This window comes from Amblyraja radiata, chromosome 8 (genome assembly GCF_010909765.2).
Source record: "Amblyraja radiata isolate CabotCenter1 chromosome 8, sAmbRad1.1.pri, whole genome shotgun sequence".
NCBI lineage: Eukaryota > Metazoa > Chordata > Chondrichthyes > Rajiformes > Rajidae > Amblyraja > Amblyraja radiata.
In genome coordinates, this window is record NC_045963.1 from 50,573,019 (window position 1) to 50,589,758 (window position 16,740).

At 38.4% G+C, this 16,740-nt stretch overlaps 1 protein-coding gene across 11 annotated transcripts in view; it reads left to right on the forward strand.

Moving 5' to 3' along the window:
- Positions 1–15,452, forward strand: part of ahctf1 (AT-hook containing transcription factor 1) — a 131,227-nt gene extending 115,775 nt beyond the window's left edge. Inside the window, exons 32-37 of one of the 11 annotated variants that reach the window (XM_033025867.1) lie at positions 8,002–8,165; positions 10,064–11,032; positions 11,069–12,125; positions 12,933–13,051; positions 13,602–13,735; positions 14,122–15,452. In XM_033025867.1, the coding sequence (XP_032881758.1) occupies positions 8,002–8,165; positions 10,064–11,032; positions 11,069–12,125; positions 12,933–13,051; positions 13,602–13,735; positions 14,122–14,338 (2,660 nt within the window). In that variant the 3' untranslated portion in view covers positions 14,339–15,452. Of the gene's footprint in view, positions 1–8,001; positions 8,166–10,063; positions 12,126–12,932; positions 13,052–13,601; positions 13,736–14,121 lie in introns of all 11 variants that reach the window. The other 10 variants (XM_033025870.1, XM_033025873.1, XM_033025874.1 and 7 more) reach the window with 10 other exon arrangements.
- Positions 15,453–16,740: the final 1,288 nt, after the last annotated feature.

Genomic DNA, 16,740 nt, shown 5'->3' on the forward strand with positions numbered 1-16,740 from the left:
CCCATTTACATTAATCCAATCTGCCAGCATTAGGACCTTATCCTTCTATGTTTTATGTAAGTGTCTGTATATATGCCTATTAAACATTGTAATTGCATCTGATCCTACCATATTTAGACTTTTTGAGATACATCATAGAAACAGCCCCTTAGACCCACTGAGTAGGCACCAAATAGTGATCACTGAATCCACTATCCTGCACACTAGTGACAATTTAACAATTTTATCAAACCAAATAACTTACAAACCTGTGGGTCTTTGCAATGTGGGAGGAAACGAGAGCTGCTGGAGAAAACCCATGCCAGGGAAAACATACAAACTCCATACTGACAGCGCCCATAGTCAGGATCGAACCCGGGTCATTGAGGCAGCAACTCTACTGCTCCGCTACCGTGCTACCCTTCTGGCAGAGTGTTCCAGATATTAACCACTTTAAAAAAATTAAATCAGCCCCTCGTAATCCCTTTTTAAAAATGCCTTCCTTGCATCCCAAAGGATTAATACAAATGCTATGAGGATGCTTTGAGGATGCAGGGTGACTTGGATAGGTTGGGTGAGTGAGCAGATGCATGGCTGATGCAGTATAATGTGGATAAATATGAGGTTATCCACTTTGGTGGCACGAACAAGAAGGCAGATTATTATCTGAATGGTGTCAGATTAGGTAAAGGAGAGGTGCAACAAGATCTGGGTGTCCTTGCACATCAGTCACTGAAAATAAGCATTCGGGTACAGAAGGCAGTGAAGATGGCATGTTGGCCTTCATGGCATGTTGGCCTTCATAACAAGAGGATTTAAGTATAGGAGCAAAGAGGTCTTTCTGCAGTTGTACAGGGACCTGAGATCGTACCTGGAGTATTGTGTGCAATTTTGGTCTCCTAATTTGAGGAAGGACATTCTTGCTATCGAGGGAGTGCCACATAGATTCACAAGGTTAATTCCTGGGATGGCAGGACTGTCATATGATGAAAGAATGGAATGACTGGGCTTATATTCACTGGAATTAATGATGAGAGGGGATCTTATAGAAACATAAAATTATTAAGGAATTAGACACACTAGATGTAGGAAACGTGTTCCCGATGTTGGGGGAGTCCAGAACCAGGGGCCACAGTTTAAGAATAAGAGGAAGGCCATTTTGAACTGAGAAGAGGAAAATCTTTTTCACCCAGAGAGTTGTGAATTTGTGGAAATCTCTGCCTCAGAAGGCAGTGGAGGCCGATTCAAAAGAGAGTTAGATAGAGCTCTTGGGCTAGCGGAATCAAGGGATATGGGGAGAAGGCATGAACGGGGTACTGATTGTGGATGGATGAATGGCGGTGCTGGCTCCGAGGGCCGAATCGCCTACTCCTGCACCTATTGTCTATGTAGCTATTTCTATGTTTCTATGAATCTTATATGGCAAATGTTACAGTACCAATCCCTACAGTACATCACTAGTTAAGAGTTCTAATCAGGAAAGTAATCTTCCACCATCACCCTTCAATGTTTCCTATGACTGTCAGTTTGAATCTAATTCGTCAATTTGCATTGGATTGCGATTGGTTTTGCCTCATAATCTTTTCACCCCCAAAGTCATGTTGTCTGCCTCTAATCATGCCTTTCCAAATGTACATAAATCCTATATTTTCAGCAGTAACATGGACCTCCCTACATCTGTGGTTATGTGGCTTATCCTACTACCCTTCCTGGCTATCCTCTTGCTTTTCTGGTTCCTTGCTTATGGCTAATGAAAATGTGAAAATCTTGGCCAGGTCCCCAGCAATTTCTTCCCTTGTTTGCTATTACATTCTCTATGACAGATCTCATCAGGAATTGGAGAATTGTTGACCCTTGTTCATTCCAAGACATCTAATAACTCCACCTTCTTAATACTGAGGCTCCAGACTTTCAACGTATTCCTCCCCGAATTCACGATCCTCCATGATTTCTTTCCTGTTGGATAGAGTCGAGGAATTTTCATTTAAGACCTTGTCTATAATTCCTGGCTCCACATATAGATTACTTCATGGTATTTGGTCTTACCCTGGCTGCCTTCTTGCTCCTAATGTACTAGTGTAATAACTTGATATTCTCCTTAATCTTATCCAAAGGAAGTTATCAATAAAGCCATTTATCAAAACGGCTAGTTTCAAACTCTTTGAAATACTTTTTTTTCCTCATTTGTTTTCTATGTCATAATTTTATATCTTGACCTCCCATAAATTGGATAAGTAGATTATTTTGTAGTTGCGTGCAATTCCATTTTATGAACTTTTGCGCTAGTATGGTAGATTGCGTTCAGTAAAACTGCTGAATGCCGTCTCATTAATGGCCGTTTCCAGAAATTTGATTAAAGCTGGTGAAATGTGCCTGATGTTTAAGATTTTGATTTAAAGAATAGTTATTTGAATACAGAAAAAAACATAAATACATAAAAACATAAATAATTGCTTTTGCTCTTCATCAAATATCTTTTGGCAAAAGTTGTTTCTGGCAACTGAAAGAATCTTTCATGCAAAAAAAACTGTTGGGTTTTCCCAAGTAATCAAAGGAGTTGTGTTTGCTAATATTCAGTTACTTGCAGGTATTTCAGATACAAACCAATTAAAGCAAATGCAATTTAAAAAAATAACAAATCTATTAAGGGCAGTCAACATAGGTTGTAAACTCTTTTTGCCTTTCTAAAGTTGGGTGACTGCATGTACCGTTATAAACGTCATTTTTATCGTCTACCTAATAGTTGTTGCTCTGAATAGCATTGTTCAAGCCAGAATTGAATCTATACTATCCAGACAAATCACACCATACATGAGCACAATCAAGCTATACGCAAGAATGCCGCTTAATTTATTGTAATAGCCACTTTGAGGGTTTTCCTCTTCCTGCAGTAATGCTGATCAAGCAACACATTGAGTGTGGTATAAATTTTCATTCTGCAGCAAGGATGGCTGCAGACAACATCTGCCGCCCAATCCTGATTTATTCATCACTCCCCAAGTTCAGTGTTTTTCATTACTCATGACATCACTCTGACACGATGGGATTCTGCAAATCCCTAAATCAGTCAGTCTTTCAACTATCAAAGCAAAATACTCTTATTTTGGTTTCCTTTTCCCACCCCCAAAATAAAATCCTTCCTCCAAGATGTTTTAAAAACTGAATTAACAGGAAATGCCCATTCCATATTTTTCAATCAAAAACACCTGCATTTTTTTCTATTTTTCAATGTCTTGATTTTGGGTCACAATTATATATTTGTGTGTGATGGACATCAAGATAAAAGTAAAAACCCAATTTAGTTTTAATTGCTTTAAAATTAAATTCTATCGGACCTGTAAGAATGATTAATCATATTGAACAATGTATCTGATTGATGGGTGAGAGTAGAGCTATAGATTTATAGTTTTGGGTACACCTCATCTGGAGATCCACTTTCATTTCTGAGTATCAACTATGAGAAAATTCACCAGAAAGTTATTGGATCTAATAAGGTTAAATACAGTGCCCTCCATAATGTTTGGGACAAAGACCCATCATTTATTTATTTGCCTCTGTACTCCACAATTTCAGATTTGTAATAGAAAAAAATCACATGTAGTTAAAGTGCACGTTGTCAGATTTTAATAAAGGGTATTTTTATACATTGAAATTACAGATGTGTTTATACTTAGTCCCCCCATTTCAGGGCACCATAATGTTTGGGATACATGGCTTCAGAGGTGTTTGCAATTGCTTAGATGTATTTAATTGCCTCCTTCATGCAAATATAAGAGAGCTCTCAGCACCTAGACTTTCCTCCAGTCTTTCCATCTCCTTTGGAACCTTTTATTGCTGTTTATCAACACGAGGACCAAAGTTGTGCAAATGAGTCAAATAAGCCATTATGAGACCGAGAAACAAGAAAAAAACAGTTGGAGACATCAGCCAAACCTTAGGCTTAACAAAATCAACTGTTTGGAACATCATTAAGAAGGAAGAGCACTGGTGGGCTTACTAATCGCAAAGGGACTGGCAGGCCAAGGAAGACCTCCACAGCTGATGACACAAGGATTCTCTCTATAATAAAGAAAAAACCCCAAACACCTGTCCGACAGATCAGAAACGCTCTTCAGGAGTCAGGTGTGGATTTGCCAATGACCGCTGTCCGCAGAAGACTTCATGAACAGAAATACAGAGGCTACACTGCAAGATGCAAACCACTGGTTAGACGCAAAAATAGGATGGCCAGGTTACAGTTTGCCAAGAAATACTTAAAAGAGCAACCACAGTTCTGGAAAAAGGTCTTGTGGACAGATGAGACAAAGATTAACATATCAGATTGATGGCAAGAGCAAAGTATGGAGGAGAGAAGGAACTGCCCAAGATCCAAAGCATTCTACCTCATCTGTGAAACACAGTGGTGGGGTGTTATGGCCTGGGCATGTGTGGCTGCTGAAGGTACTGGCTCACTTATCTTCATTAATGATACAACTGCTGATGGTAGTAGCATAATGAATTCTGAAGTGTATAGACACATCCTATCTGCTCAAGTTCAAACAAATGCCTCAAAACTCATTGGCCGGCGGTTCATTCTGCAGCAAGACAATGATCTCAAACATACTGCTAAAGCAACAAAGGAGTTTTACAAAGCCAAAAAATTGTAAATTCTTGAGTGGCCAAGTCAATCACTCGATCTGAACCCAATTGAGCATGCCTTTTATATGCTGAAGGGGACTAGCCCCCAAACCAAGCATAAGCTAAAGATGGCTGCAATACAGGCCTGGCAGAGCATCACCAGAGAAGATGCCCAGCAACTGGTGAAGTCCATGAATCACAGACTTCAAGCAGTCATTGCATGCAAAGGATATGCAACAAAATACTAAACATGACTACTTTCATTTACATGACATTGCTGTGTCCCAGACGTAATGGTGCCCTGAAATGGAGGGACGATGTATAAACACTGCTGTAATTTCTACATGGTGAACACAAAATGTATAAAAATGGCCTTTATTAAAATCTGACAATGTGGACTTTTAACCACATGTGATTTTTTTCTATTACAAATCTTAAAATGTGGAGTACAGAGGCAAATAAATAAATGATGGGTCTTTGTCCCAAACATTATGGAGGGCACTGTGATTAGACAAATTACACAGATTAATTTTGTATTCCTGTCAGCATGTAACACAAGGTCACCTAATTGATAGTTTTTTCAAATGATCCTGATATTTGTTGGGTAATAAAACTATTTCCTTTGATGACAAAGCAGAGGACATGGAATACAACTTTAAAGTAGAAGCTGAGTAATTGAAACAAAATGTTTAGATGAGATAGATGGAAATAACAAAGTTGCTGAACAGTCTAGGGTGTAAGCTAGGGTGTGGTCTCATTGTGGACCTTGGACCTCTGTAAGTGTAGTGCTATAATGCTGTAGCACTTTATTCAACAGTCAGGGATTTTTCTCTTTGCTCTAACTGTCGTACTTGTATATGGCTTAATTGTACTAGTATATAATATGATTTGACTGTATAGCACGCAAACAAAGCTTTTCACTGTATCTTGGAAATAATATACCAATACCAACTAGAACTGATATAGTTTTATGGAGCCACAAGGGACTGCAGATACTGGAATCTTGAACAAAAAACAAAGTGCTGGAGGACTCAGCAGGCCAGACAGGTTCTGTGGAGGGAAATGGCTGGCGATGTTTTAGATTGGGATCCTTCAGTCTGTTGTCCGACCAGTTCTGTCCACACCAGGCCTGCTGAGTTCTTCCAGGGATATTTTATGTTGCATAAACCATAAAGGATTACAGAATTGAAGGTGAAATGAAGTTGGTACAGATTAGCATTGTCTAAATGAGTGGTTGAATAATCTCATGGGGTTACATGATGCCACCACAAACGTATAATAGACAATAGGTGCAGGAGTAGGCCATTCGGCCCTTCGAGCCAGCACCGCCATTCAATGTGATCATGGCTGATCATCCACAATCAGCACCCCATTCCTGCCTTCTCCCCATGTCCCCTGACTCCGCTATCTTTAAGAGCCCTATCTAGTTCTCTCTTGAAAGCATCCAGAGAACCGGCCTCCACTGCCCTTTGAGGCGGAGAATTCCACAGACTCGCGCACTCTCTGAGAAAAAGTGTATCCTCGTCTCGTTCTAAATGGCTTACTCCTTATTCTTAAACTGTGGCCCCTGGTTCTGGACTCCCCCAACATCGGGAACATGTTTCCTGCCTCTAGCGTGTCCAAGCCCTTAACAATCTTATGTTGCAATGAGATACCCTCTCATCCTTTTAAACTCCAGAGTGTACAAGCCCAGCTACTCCATTCTCTCAGCATATGATAGTCCCGCCATCCCTGGAATTAACCTTGTAAACCTATGCTGCACTCCCTCAATAGCAAGAATGTCGTTCTTCAAATTAGGGGACCAAAACTGCACACAACACTCCAGCTGTGATCTCACTAGGGCTCTGTACAGCTGCAGAAGGACCTCTTTGCTCCTACATTCGAGTCCTCTTGTTATAAAGGCCAACATGCCATTCGCTTACTTCACTGCCTGCCGTACCTGCATGCTTACTTTCATAGACTGATGAACAAGGACCCCCAGATCCTGTTGTACTTCCCCTTTTCCCTGCTAGAGTGTCCAAACCAAGGGTGGGGAACCTTTTCATGTTGGAATGTCGCATTAAGTTAGCTGTAATCTAATAAGGCCGCATCCAAGAAACCTCAATTAGATATACGTCAAAATGTACATTATTTTGTTAAAATAGCCCTCATGACTTACTAATGTTTTTATTGTGGCCGTCAGTCAGGGAGGATTATTATGTTGAATCTTCTTTTACTCTTTGGTATTTTAAATACGTTCATTTTAAGATTAAAATAAAAATAATGAAAGACAAACAAAAAACATATTAGTAAAAATAAAAGGTAGACAATAATGCTGGAGAAACTCAGTGGGTGAGGCAGCATCTATGGAACAAAGGAAATAGGCGACGTTTCGGGTCGAGACCCTTCGTCAGACCTGAAGAAGGGTCTCGACCCGAAACGTCGCCTATTTCCTTCGCTCCATAGATGCAGCCTCACCCACTGAGTTTCTCCAGCATTTTTGTCTACCTTCGATTTTCCAGCATCTGCAGTTAAAATAAAAGGATTTGTTCTACAACATTTGGATTCATTCAAAAGGCCGCACCTAATGGCCTAGAAGGTCGCATGCGGCTTTAAAGCCGCAGGTTCTCCACCCCTGGTCCAAACCCTTAATAATCTTCTATGTTTCAATAAGATATCCTCTCATCCTTCTAAATTCCAGAGCATACAAGCCCAGCCACTCCATTCTCTCAGCTTATGACTGTCCCGCCATCCCGGGAATTAACGTTGTGAACCTATGCTGTACTCCCTCAATAGCAAGAATTTGAAGACCAAAACTGCACACAATACTCCAGGTGTGGCTTCACTAGGGCCCTGTACAACTGCAGAAGGACCTCTTTGCTTCTATAATGTGTTTTGCCAAGCTTTAGCTGGGGAAATTTCAGCTCGTTATCCAGGTGGAATGCAAAATTTGAAGCATTATTACCAAAAGCTGCTGTTGGAGGTTCTTTTTTTCTTAATTTGTTGTTTGTGAGTTTCAAATCGATTGCAGTGATTTTATTGCATTCAAGTGTTACAATTCCTTAATTTAGAACTTCAAAGGTTATGTAGAATGAAAGATAGAGAAAATACATTGCTTCTATTTTTCTGTCCTTGAGGCACAGAAACATAAAAGCAGCAAGAAACTTTATTTTGCATGGTACTGGGGTGAGGGCAAGAAATGCTATGGAATTGTGAAGTTAAGACTTCTCAGTAGCATTCACAACAATTTATAAAATACATTGTTTGACATGTAGAACTGTATGACATGCAAGATGAACAAAGCTTTAATATATCTAGTGCACATTTGTAAAACAAGATTGTCAAAATATTTTTTCTTTGTATTTAAATATAAGTATAATAAAGATTCTCAAATTTTCCTCACTTATTTTCCACCTTTGATTATAGTTGACGATGAGGGCATTCCCAGAACAGAGTCAAGAAATGAGAAAAATGAATCTGCATTATCAGGATACAAGGAAAGCGATGTTAAAATGATGGACGATGTTGCTGAGTGTACACAGAATGAGTCGCTTGCAATTTTAATTCCAGTAAATACTCAGTTTTTGCAGGTAATCTGACCAATGTTCTCCAGTTCTCATTCGATTACCTTCCTCATTCCAATTTGTGTAAAAACATAGGCTGTTCCTCACTCATTCAGCATGCATCAGAATAAAAAATGTTGACTGCAATTTACTTCATAAATCACTTTTCAGACATGCCATGTATCTGTAATTGTGTTTTATCTTGATGTTTATATTTCTGGGTTATGTCATGGAGTCCTGATTAACCTAAAGGGGCACATTGCAAACAAACTATAGCTGCAGAGTATACTCTGCTGTGAAAGACTTCCACCATTTGGTCTACAACCTACATAGGTTAAGAGATTGTAATTGATGCATTCTAAATCTTTGTCCAATTTTTTATGATGCAACTCTGAAAATAATATATGAACATTTTGCAGGTAGTTAATGGGACTCCTTATATAGAAAATTATCGCGACAAAATTTGATCAGTTACCACTTCCCAAAATAGAGGCTTAATATATAATAAACATTCGAATACAGGGAGCAAATTCTCTACCAAACACTGGATTTTGAACTGTCAGGATCTTAATTGAAATCCAATTTTAATTTAATTGAAATGGACAATATTGTGGCATCGCTGGTAGAGCTGCTGCCTCATAGCACGAGAGACCCAGGTTCAATCCTGATTTTAGGTGTTATCATTGTGGAGTATGCACATTCCCCCTCTGACTGCATGGGTTTCCTCCAGGTGCTCTGGTTTCCTCGCACAACCCAAAGACATGCAGATTTGTAGTTTAATTGGTCTCTGTAATTTGACCCAAGTGTGTCAGGAGTGGATGCAGAAGTGGGATAACAAACCAGTGTGAATGATGGTCAGTGTAGACTCAGGCTAAACGACCTGTTACCATGCTTCTTTCAATTAAACCAAGATATAATTGGTACTGATTTTTTATATCTGTCTTTTTAACTGATACACTTCATTCAGTGATGCTCTTCAAACCAACACTTCAATGCTATAAATCATGGGATTACAATTTTTAAATTGTTCTACCATTTTCTTCCATTAGCTTGGACTGTTTTTCCTGAATTTCTTTTACCTTCTTGAATTCTGCTATTTAAAAAATCAATTTTCTTCAATGCACATTACTTGCATTTGACTGTAGCTTTGCATGCTTATCTGCTATTATTTCCGATGTTGGATGCCACTGCTCACCTCTCTTCAAGACAAGGAGGAGAACTTCACTTTATTCCTCTCCCATATGGTTTTACTCCTGGCTGTAAATGTGAATGCCACTGCGACCAAGTTTATTACACATTCCTCGACATGAGATGTTGCTGATTGGGGTTTTTTTTTGGAACAGCTGGAATTGTTATGCTGATAAGCTTAAACATCCTGAATAAGATAGGGCAGCTTACAATTACTGAAGCAGCATCTTTCTTATTTTTATGCTATTGGAACAAAAATTGACCAGCAGCTCCATTGCCCATGTGAAGCTATTATTGTTGCAAAGCATCTCTTCACCCTTGAGGTTTGATTTCACTTTGCCTGTTTTCATTTTCTTGCAATCACCATCCATCTCATTTGACATGATTATATGCAGTACCAAAATAAAACTTTTTGAATAGTAGGACTGAGTGAATATTGTTTTGATTAGTTTTTAGTAGAGGCATATCTAACAATGCGTCCTCTTATTTTAAGAGATCTTTATTTGTCTGTGAAGATTGAAAATTATGTTTGTTGAGAAAGATAACCTAAGGAGGTAAAATAACGTTAAATTATTTCTCCTTTCATGTTATACCTCTGTGTAAGAGCATTAAAACTAATTACAATTTCGTCCTTACATAATGCATTATGCCTGGTGAGTCAACATGTTTATAATTCATGAAATAATTTATAGCAAAGCAACAAATACTTTATCTCAATTCCTTTAATCTTATTACAGAATGTCAATGATGGACTTGAAGTTGATGCCCCAGTTGAAGAGTTGTGCTCCACAGTTGCTATAGAGCTGAAAGAGTATGAACCAGTTGTATTTGGAACAGTTTTACATGCTGGAGAACGTGACATTGGATTTCCAGACCAATCCAATGACAAAGCAAGTGAGGTTGAAGGGGATGAAGTTTGTGTTACAGAGTGCCAAAATATGCAAGAAAACATGACTTTAATATTAAAAGATGGCAATAGAGATGAAGCTGTGGAACAATTAACATTGACAGAGGTGAAGCAAAAGGCTGCTTTGTTTGAAAATAGGAAGGCTGTTCTGTTTGAATCATTGGAAACTAAGATTAGTGAATCCATTAACGAGAATCCAGAAAATTATTCTTTTGAAAGTGAAGAAAATCTCTGTACAAAGCATAATTATTTTATCCTAGAACCACTGGAAGATGACCATAAAGTTGCTGATCCATTGCCTTGTGTACCTGATCCAATTAAAGTAAACATAACACATAATTTAACAGAAGTCCTCAAAGGAGGTGAGTTAACTGATAATTCAACAGAGGTGCCCAAAGGAGGTGAATTAACAGATAATTCAACAGAGGTCTTCAAAGCAGGTGAATCAATAGATAATTCAACTGAGGTCCTCAAAGGAGGTCAGCCAACAGATAATTCAACGGAAGTCCTCGAAGGTCGACTGACGGATAATTCGAAAGAGGTCCTCAAAGAAGGACAACCAATAGATAATTCAAAGGAGGTCCTTAAAGAAGGTCAACTAACAGATAATTCAACGGAGGTCCTCGAAGGTCAACCAACAGATAACTCAACGGAGGTCCTCGAAGGTCAACCAACAGATAACTCGACTGAAATCCTCGAAGGTCAACCAACAGATAACTCGTCTGAGGTCCTCGAATGTCAACCAACAGATAACTCAACTGAGGTCCTCGAAGGTCAACCAACAGATAACTCAACTGAGGTCCTCGAAGGTCAACCAATAGATAACTCGACTGAGGTCCTCAATGGAGGTCAGCCAAATGAAGAAAAGATGTCTGAATTCATCAAGTCACCTATTCTGGTAGATACTGGAATAACGAAGAGAAATGGCTTGCATAAGAGAGAGTCAATGGAGGAAACTGACGTGGATGAGTCTGAGGAGCTTAATAGAAAAGTTGTACAGAGTAAGCAAATGGAAGCTGTGGTAATGCCCATTAGGTCCTTAAGAGGAAAAAGTAAAGTGGGTGAAATTAGTTCCCTTGATAATGAGGAATTGGTATTAGTGGAAATACAAAAAGTTAAACCTAAAATTAAAATACCTGTCACACCAAGGAGGAGTACAAGAAGAACGGTTACAGGGATGGATGAAATTGTGAAAAATAATGTGGAAGAACATAAAGGCATACCACTGGATCAAAAAACAGACTCTCTCCACACTACTACTACAAGGTCCACTAGGAAATCTAACATTAGTAGAACACATGACGCAGAAGCCAATATGCCACATCTTGTAATGCTCCCTATCTTGAGATCGACGAGAAGAAGTGTTACATTCAGAGCAGATACAGAGCTCATCTTGGACAGTTCTATGAGAACGCCACTACATCAGAAAGCAGAAGTCATTTCTATTTCTCAGCGTTCTTCCAGACAAAAAAGAAAGAAACTTTCTGATGTTGGCGCTCTCCTCGACAACTCACTTTCAAAGTTGGAGATTAATGAGCACATACCCGTGGTGCCTACACCCATCAGACTTACAAGAAGTAGGGCCAAAGGTGCCCACCTTGTGGCACTAGAAAATATTGCTGAATTAACTTCAAATGTAGAGGTTACTTTGCCTGTTAAATCTGATAACACAAGAAGGAGGCAGCCTGTCACAAACAAAGAAACAATAAAGCCTGTGGTCAAAGATGATATTGTGGATGACGGGCAAGAAGAACAGCTTACTGTGACTTTTACCCATAAACCAACCAGGAGAAAATCTGGTAAAGACTCGGAATTACATCCGATAATTTTAGCAGAAGAGGATTCTTATGCTTTCTCTCCTCCTCTCACTAGGTCATCAAGAAAGTTAAAAGGTAATTTTGTCTAGAAATCTAAAATTGTGCATGTTTAATTTCTTATGTAGCATTAAGATTGGCTATTTGTTGTGTTTTACTTGCCAAATGGCTATCTTCTTCTTCTTGCGTATGGCATGCACAGCTTAAAGCTGTAAGACAACTTGTTCTGTTTGATCTTCTGTTTGTGCACGCCGGGTTGATTGCATTCGTCGAAACAGGGTGGACCACGTGAATGTTGCAATCTCCCACCCACCCACCCAAATGGTTATAAATTATAATGATTGGCTACTTGAGAGGCAACTTTTTACATTGTGTGGTTCGCACATAAGGTGGCAGAGGAAGAGCTGGAGGCAGGTGCCATTGTGTCATTTAAAAGACACTTGGACAGATAAATGGATAGGAAAGGTTTGGTGGGGTCTGGCAAGCAGTAGCATATCATGCTGGCTTGGTTTAGCAACTTAGCATGGACAAATTGGGCTGATGGCCTGTTTACGCGTTGTACAGCTCTGAGTCTGCTTCTGGCATTTCAGCTTTACATTATAAAGCATCAATATTTTAATTTTTCAATATGAAGATCCTTTATGATAGAGTATGTGATGATGGTCCACATGTAAGGTTACAACAATCAATTAGCTATCTAGCATTAAAATTAGTGGCCATTACACCTGATGAAACTTTGCTAAAAATTGGGCTTTTAATGTTTTGAGATTTTCAAGGATTATCAATTTAAATATGTTTGCTTTTTTACATGATTAAATAGCAGAGATGGTATTCTAAATGGGCAAGTGATCAATTGACAGATTCTGTTTCCAATTTAATTAATAGTTGAGAAACCTACATTGCTGGATTCTTCTGTGCAGCAGCCAGAGTTTCTTTTTTCAACTCCTCTTACAAGGTCCAGTAGAAGAACCAACAAAGCACACTTGCAGACAGTGAAAGAGAAGGTAAACAACATTTTTATATCAAATATATAATAAAATTACATTAAACTGCAAAAAATATTCAGGCTAACAAGACAATTTTCTGGGTAACCATATAGGTAGGGCAAGTATGCTTTGGGCTAAATGCTTTTAATTGCTGATTTAAGGGCCTGTCCCACTTTCATGACCTAATTCACGACCTTTTTTACTCGTGGACATTTTTTATCATGCTAGAAAAAACGCCCCGACCTACTTGATGCCACGAGTACCTACAACTAGCATTACGACCTCGTGACGACCATGCTGCGAGTTTGAGTCGAGGGCAAACTCAGCAGAGGTCGTGAATTAGGTTGTGAAAGTGGGACAGGCCCTTTGTACTGTTGGGCAAGCAACTTATGCCTATAGGTTTCCTTATTTCAAATTTTCACTGGCTAATATTTTATACCCATCAATAAATAATCATTGACATTGATTAATGCACTTTTGGCAAGAAGATTTGCTGGGTTTGTAAAAGTAAAATGTGTTTTCTTATTTAAAAATGTTGATGCAAATATATAATTTATGTGCACTTCAGGATTTGGATATTTTGGAGGATGATGTCCCTAAAATAAAAGAGTTTAGAAAAGACGAAGTGGAGAAAAGTAAACAAGGGGAGAAAGTATGTACCAGAAGTCGAACCACAAGACTTCGAATGAAAAAGAGTCCCAGGTATTGTATATTAACAATAATTAATTATTACAAGGGTATTGTCGAGTGGCATCGCAAGACTGCCTTTAAAAAGAGGCACTGAGCCTTTAAGCTCTGCAGTCCAAATTTTATTCCTCTTTACTGAAAGCGTATACAAGCATCTTGCATTTTATGTGTGTTTAATTTATGCCTTTTTGAAATAACATACTTGCTTAATTAACAACAAAACCAAATTTGTGTGCTGTATTTTTTAAATCACATGATCAAATTTATGCCTATGTATATGTTTAATTTACACCTATTGAATAACACGCTTTTCAGGGGCGTAACCCTTGTGTAAAAGGCAAGGTGCCGGATTTATTTCTTGCTGATAGTGAAACATCCTGGTATTGCTTTTGTCTCAACAGAGTAACCAAAAAGGCTTCATGGTCAGCCCCACCAGTGGAAATTAAATTTCTCTCTCCTTTAGCAAGCCCATTGGATTCATTGTCCGGTAAAAGAAAAGAAGCAGAGGATGATGCTGGGTCTGTGGAACATAAGATGACACTTCGTCATAAGAGGAAAAAACTGATCCCAATGTTTAGAAAACCAGTCACACGCAGAAAAGTGAACCGGCCCTTATAACAAGATGTTTTACTGTTTTATCGATTTAATACTTGGATGCAGTTTATATATAAGAGTTATACAGTATACAGAACTGTGTGAATTTCTGAAGTTCATCTAATTTTCGGAAAATAATTTATATAAATTATTTTAACATTTCATGAACAAATGGTCTGTAAGGGGAATTGTAGCTCCATGTGGAGTATTGTAACTGCTTTTTTTGTTTTTAGGCAAATGTTTTGCATTTTAATTTTGTAATGAATCTTCATACATTTTATTAACGTATATAAAATTAAATGTAAATATTTTTGACATTTTAGGGGAGTTATAAATAAAATGTATACTTGGCAATTTGATATGTTTTTTTGCATTTTTGTGATGGAACATTTTGCCAATGGGGTAAATGGTACAGTATATGCAGTTGTACATCTAAAGTTTGTTTTTATGATTATTTTAGACACAAGATTGTCAATAATCTGAGGCACAGATCAAAGTGGTTCTTAGCTATCTTAAGCTGTCATATATCATTGTCTAGTCATGAGAATAGACTATAATTGGTATATAACGTTGTACACAATCTCACTGCTAAATATGTGAAGGCATTACCTCATTGTAAGGAATTGCCTCCAGTTTAGAAAGCTGTTTCATGATTCCGTTAATACTTGTATTTCATATCTGTGCTATTTGGATGGCAGATATTTTATAACGTTTACAATATACACCCAACAGAAATCAATTATTTCGGTTGGATATTGGAAAGAAGGATCCCTGTGAGAGAAGAAGCAGGAGATTCCATCTTCAATTATTTTTAAGAGGGATGGGAAATATTTTGTATTGAGGATATTTTCTTTTCCCCTGCAATCCAGCATTTTCTGTTCATTTAAGACAGCTAAGTGCCAACTTTTGAAATCTCGCCCAGGTATCTCGCTGAACTTTGTAACATACTAATTTTATGTCACGTGATGTTGCATCACGGTATTTACTTTTGTCACAATGCTTGTATCATGTTTATTTGGTTTCATCAAGATATGCTTGCCGTGCTGCTACAAATCACACAACAAACTGAGATAGCTCAGCAAATACTGGTAAGTCAGGCAAATTTTAAAAATAAAAAAATTGCTGAAATTTCTCTACACAGTCGATTCCTTTTATTCTTTGTGTTTATTATCCTCTACTATATAACCTTCAATTCTACATGGCAAATCTCACTTATTTTAATCTTACTTTTAAGTTGGTACCTATTTTGTTCTTTATTAAGACCGCTCCAGCTTTTATAAATGTCAATCTTGGTTGTATGTGTACACATTCAATATGTTTAGATGCAGAGTTTATTTGCTTATTCATGAATTAAACCCTGGAAAAAATATATGGGATATATGCACCTGCACAGAATTGCTCTCGGGTAAGCAAATCAGATTGTGCAAGTTCATTTTTACCCTATTTTTACCATATTTAAATCATTGTTGCCTCTAACCTAAATTAAAAGATATCTGAAGGAAGAAATCTATTGGATGATAAAACGTGCTTAGCAGCAGGGTTGACCATGAAATTTCATTTGATGTGTCCTTATAGTTCAGTTTTTTAAACATCATGGGGAGAATATAACAGATCGGGGATACTTTGGAACTATACAAGTCAGTATTTTGCAATCTCATCTCTGAGCTGGAATCACAATCAAGACTTTTTCCAACTTGTTGCTATCTGATTTGGAAGAAGATCTTTGCAGTCCTTTGCTACACCTCTTTCAGGATTGCAATACGGTAAACACTCATTTTAACCGATTTCTATATTACAGATTTTGGTTATATAGGATTGACCTACCGACAGCTGCCCACACCACCCCTGGCTTGTGTCGCCTACCCTGCCGCTCTCAGTACGGCTCCCCCTGCGCCGATCCCGGCTCGAACCGTCTCCTCAGTTGCATGCTGACCTCGCGCCTCCTTCCTAGTCATTTGCAGCCTCCATGTCGCTTCCAGGCCAGACCTTCTACCACCACCGCCAGCCTTCATAGAAAATAGGTGCAGGAGTAGGCCATTTGGCCCTTTGAGCCAGCAGCGCCATTCAATATGATCATGGCTGATTATTAGAGCCAGGATTTTGCCATAAATGCCTTTTCGTGCCTTTTTTGATTATTTCACCAGGATAATGTCCTTTTCACGATTGAGTGCCTAAATCAGCCTTTTTTAGCTGTTTTGCTAAAAGGTCGTTTGCTATTTTCTCGCGTTGTACCGTGATTACATGTTAATATTAATGTTATTATTAACGTGTAAACATAGTATATCTTACAAGAAAACTACCACCACCGGGTCATTCATTTGTTCATGCCGCTGCCCGCTGGTTCAGTCTTCTCCAAGATCTATTTAAGAAAACTGCAGATGATGGAAAAATCAAAGGTAGACAAAAAATGCTGGAGAAACTCAACG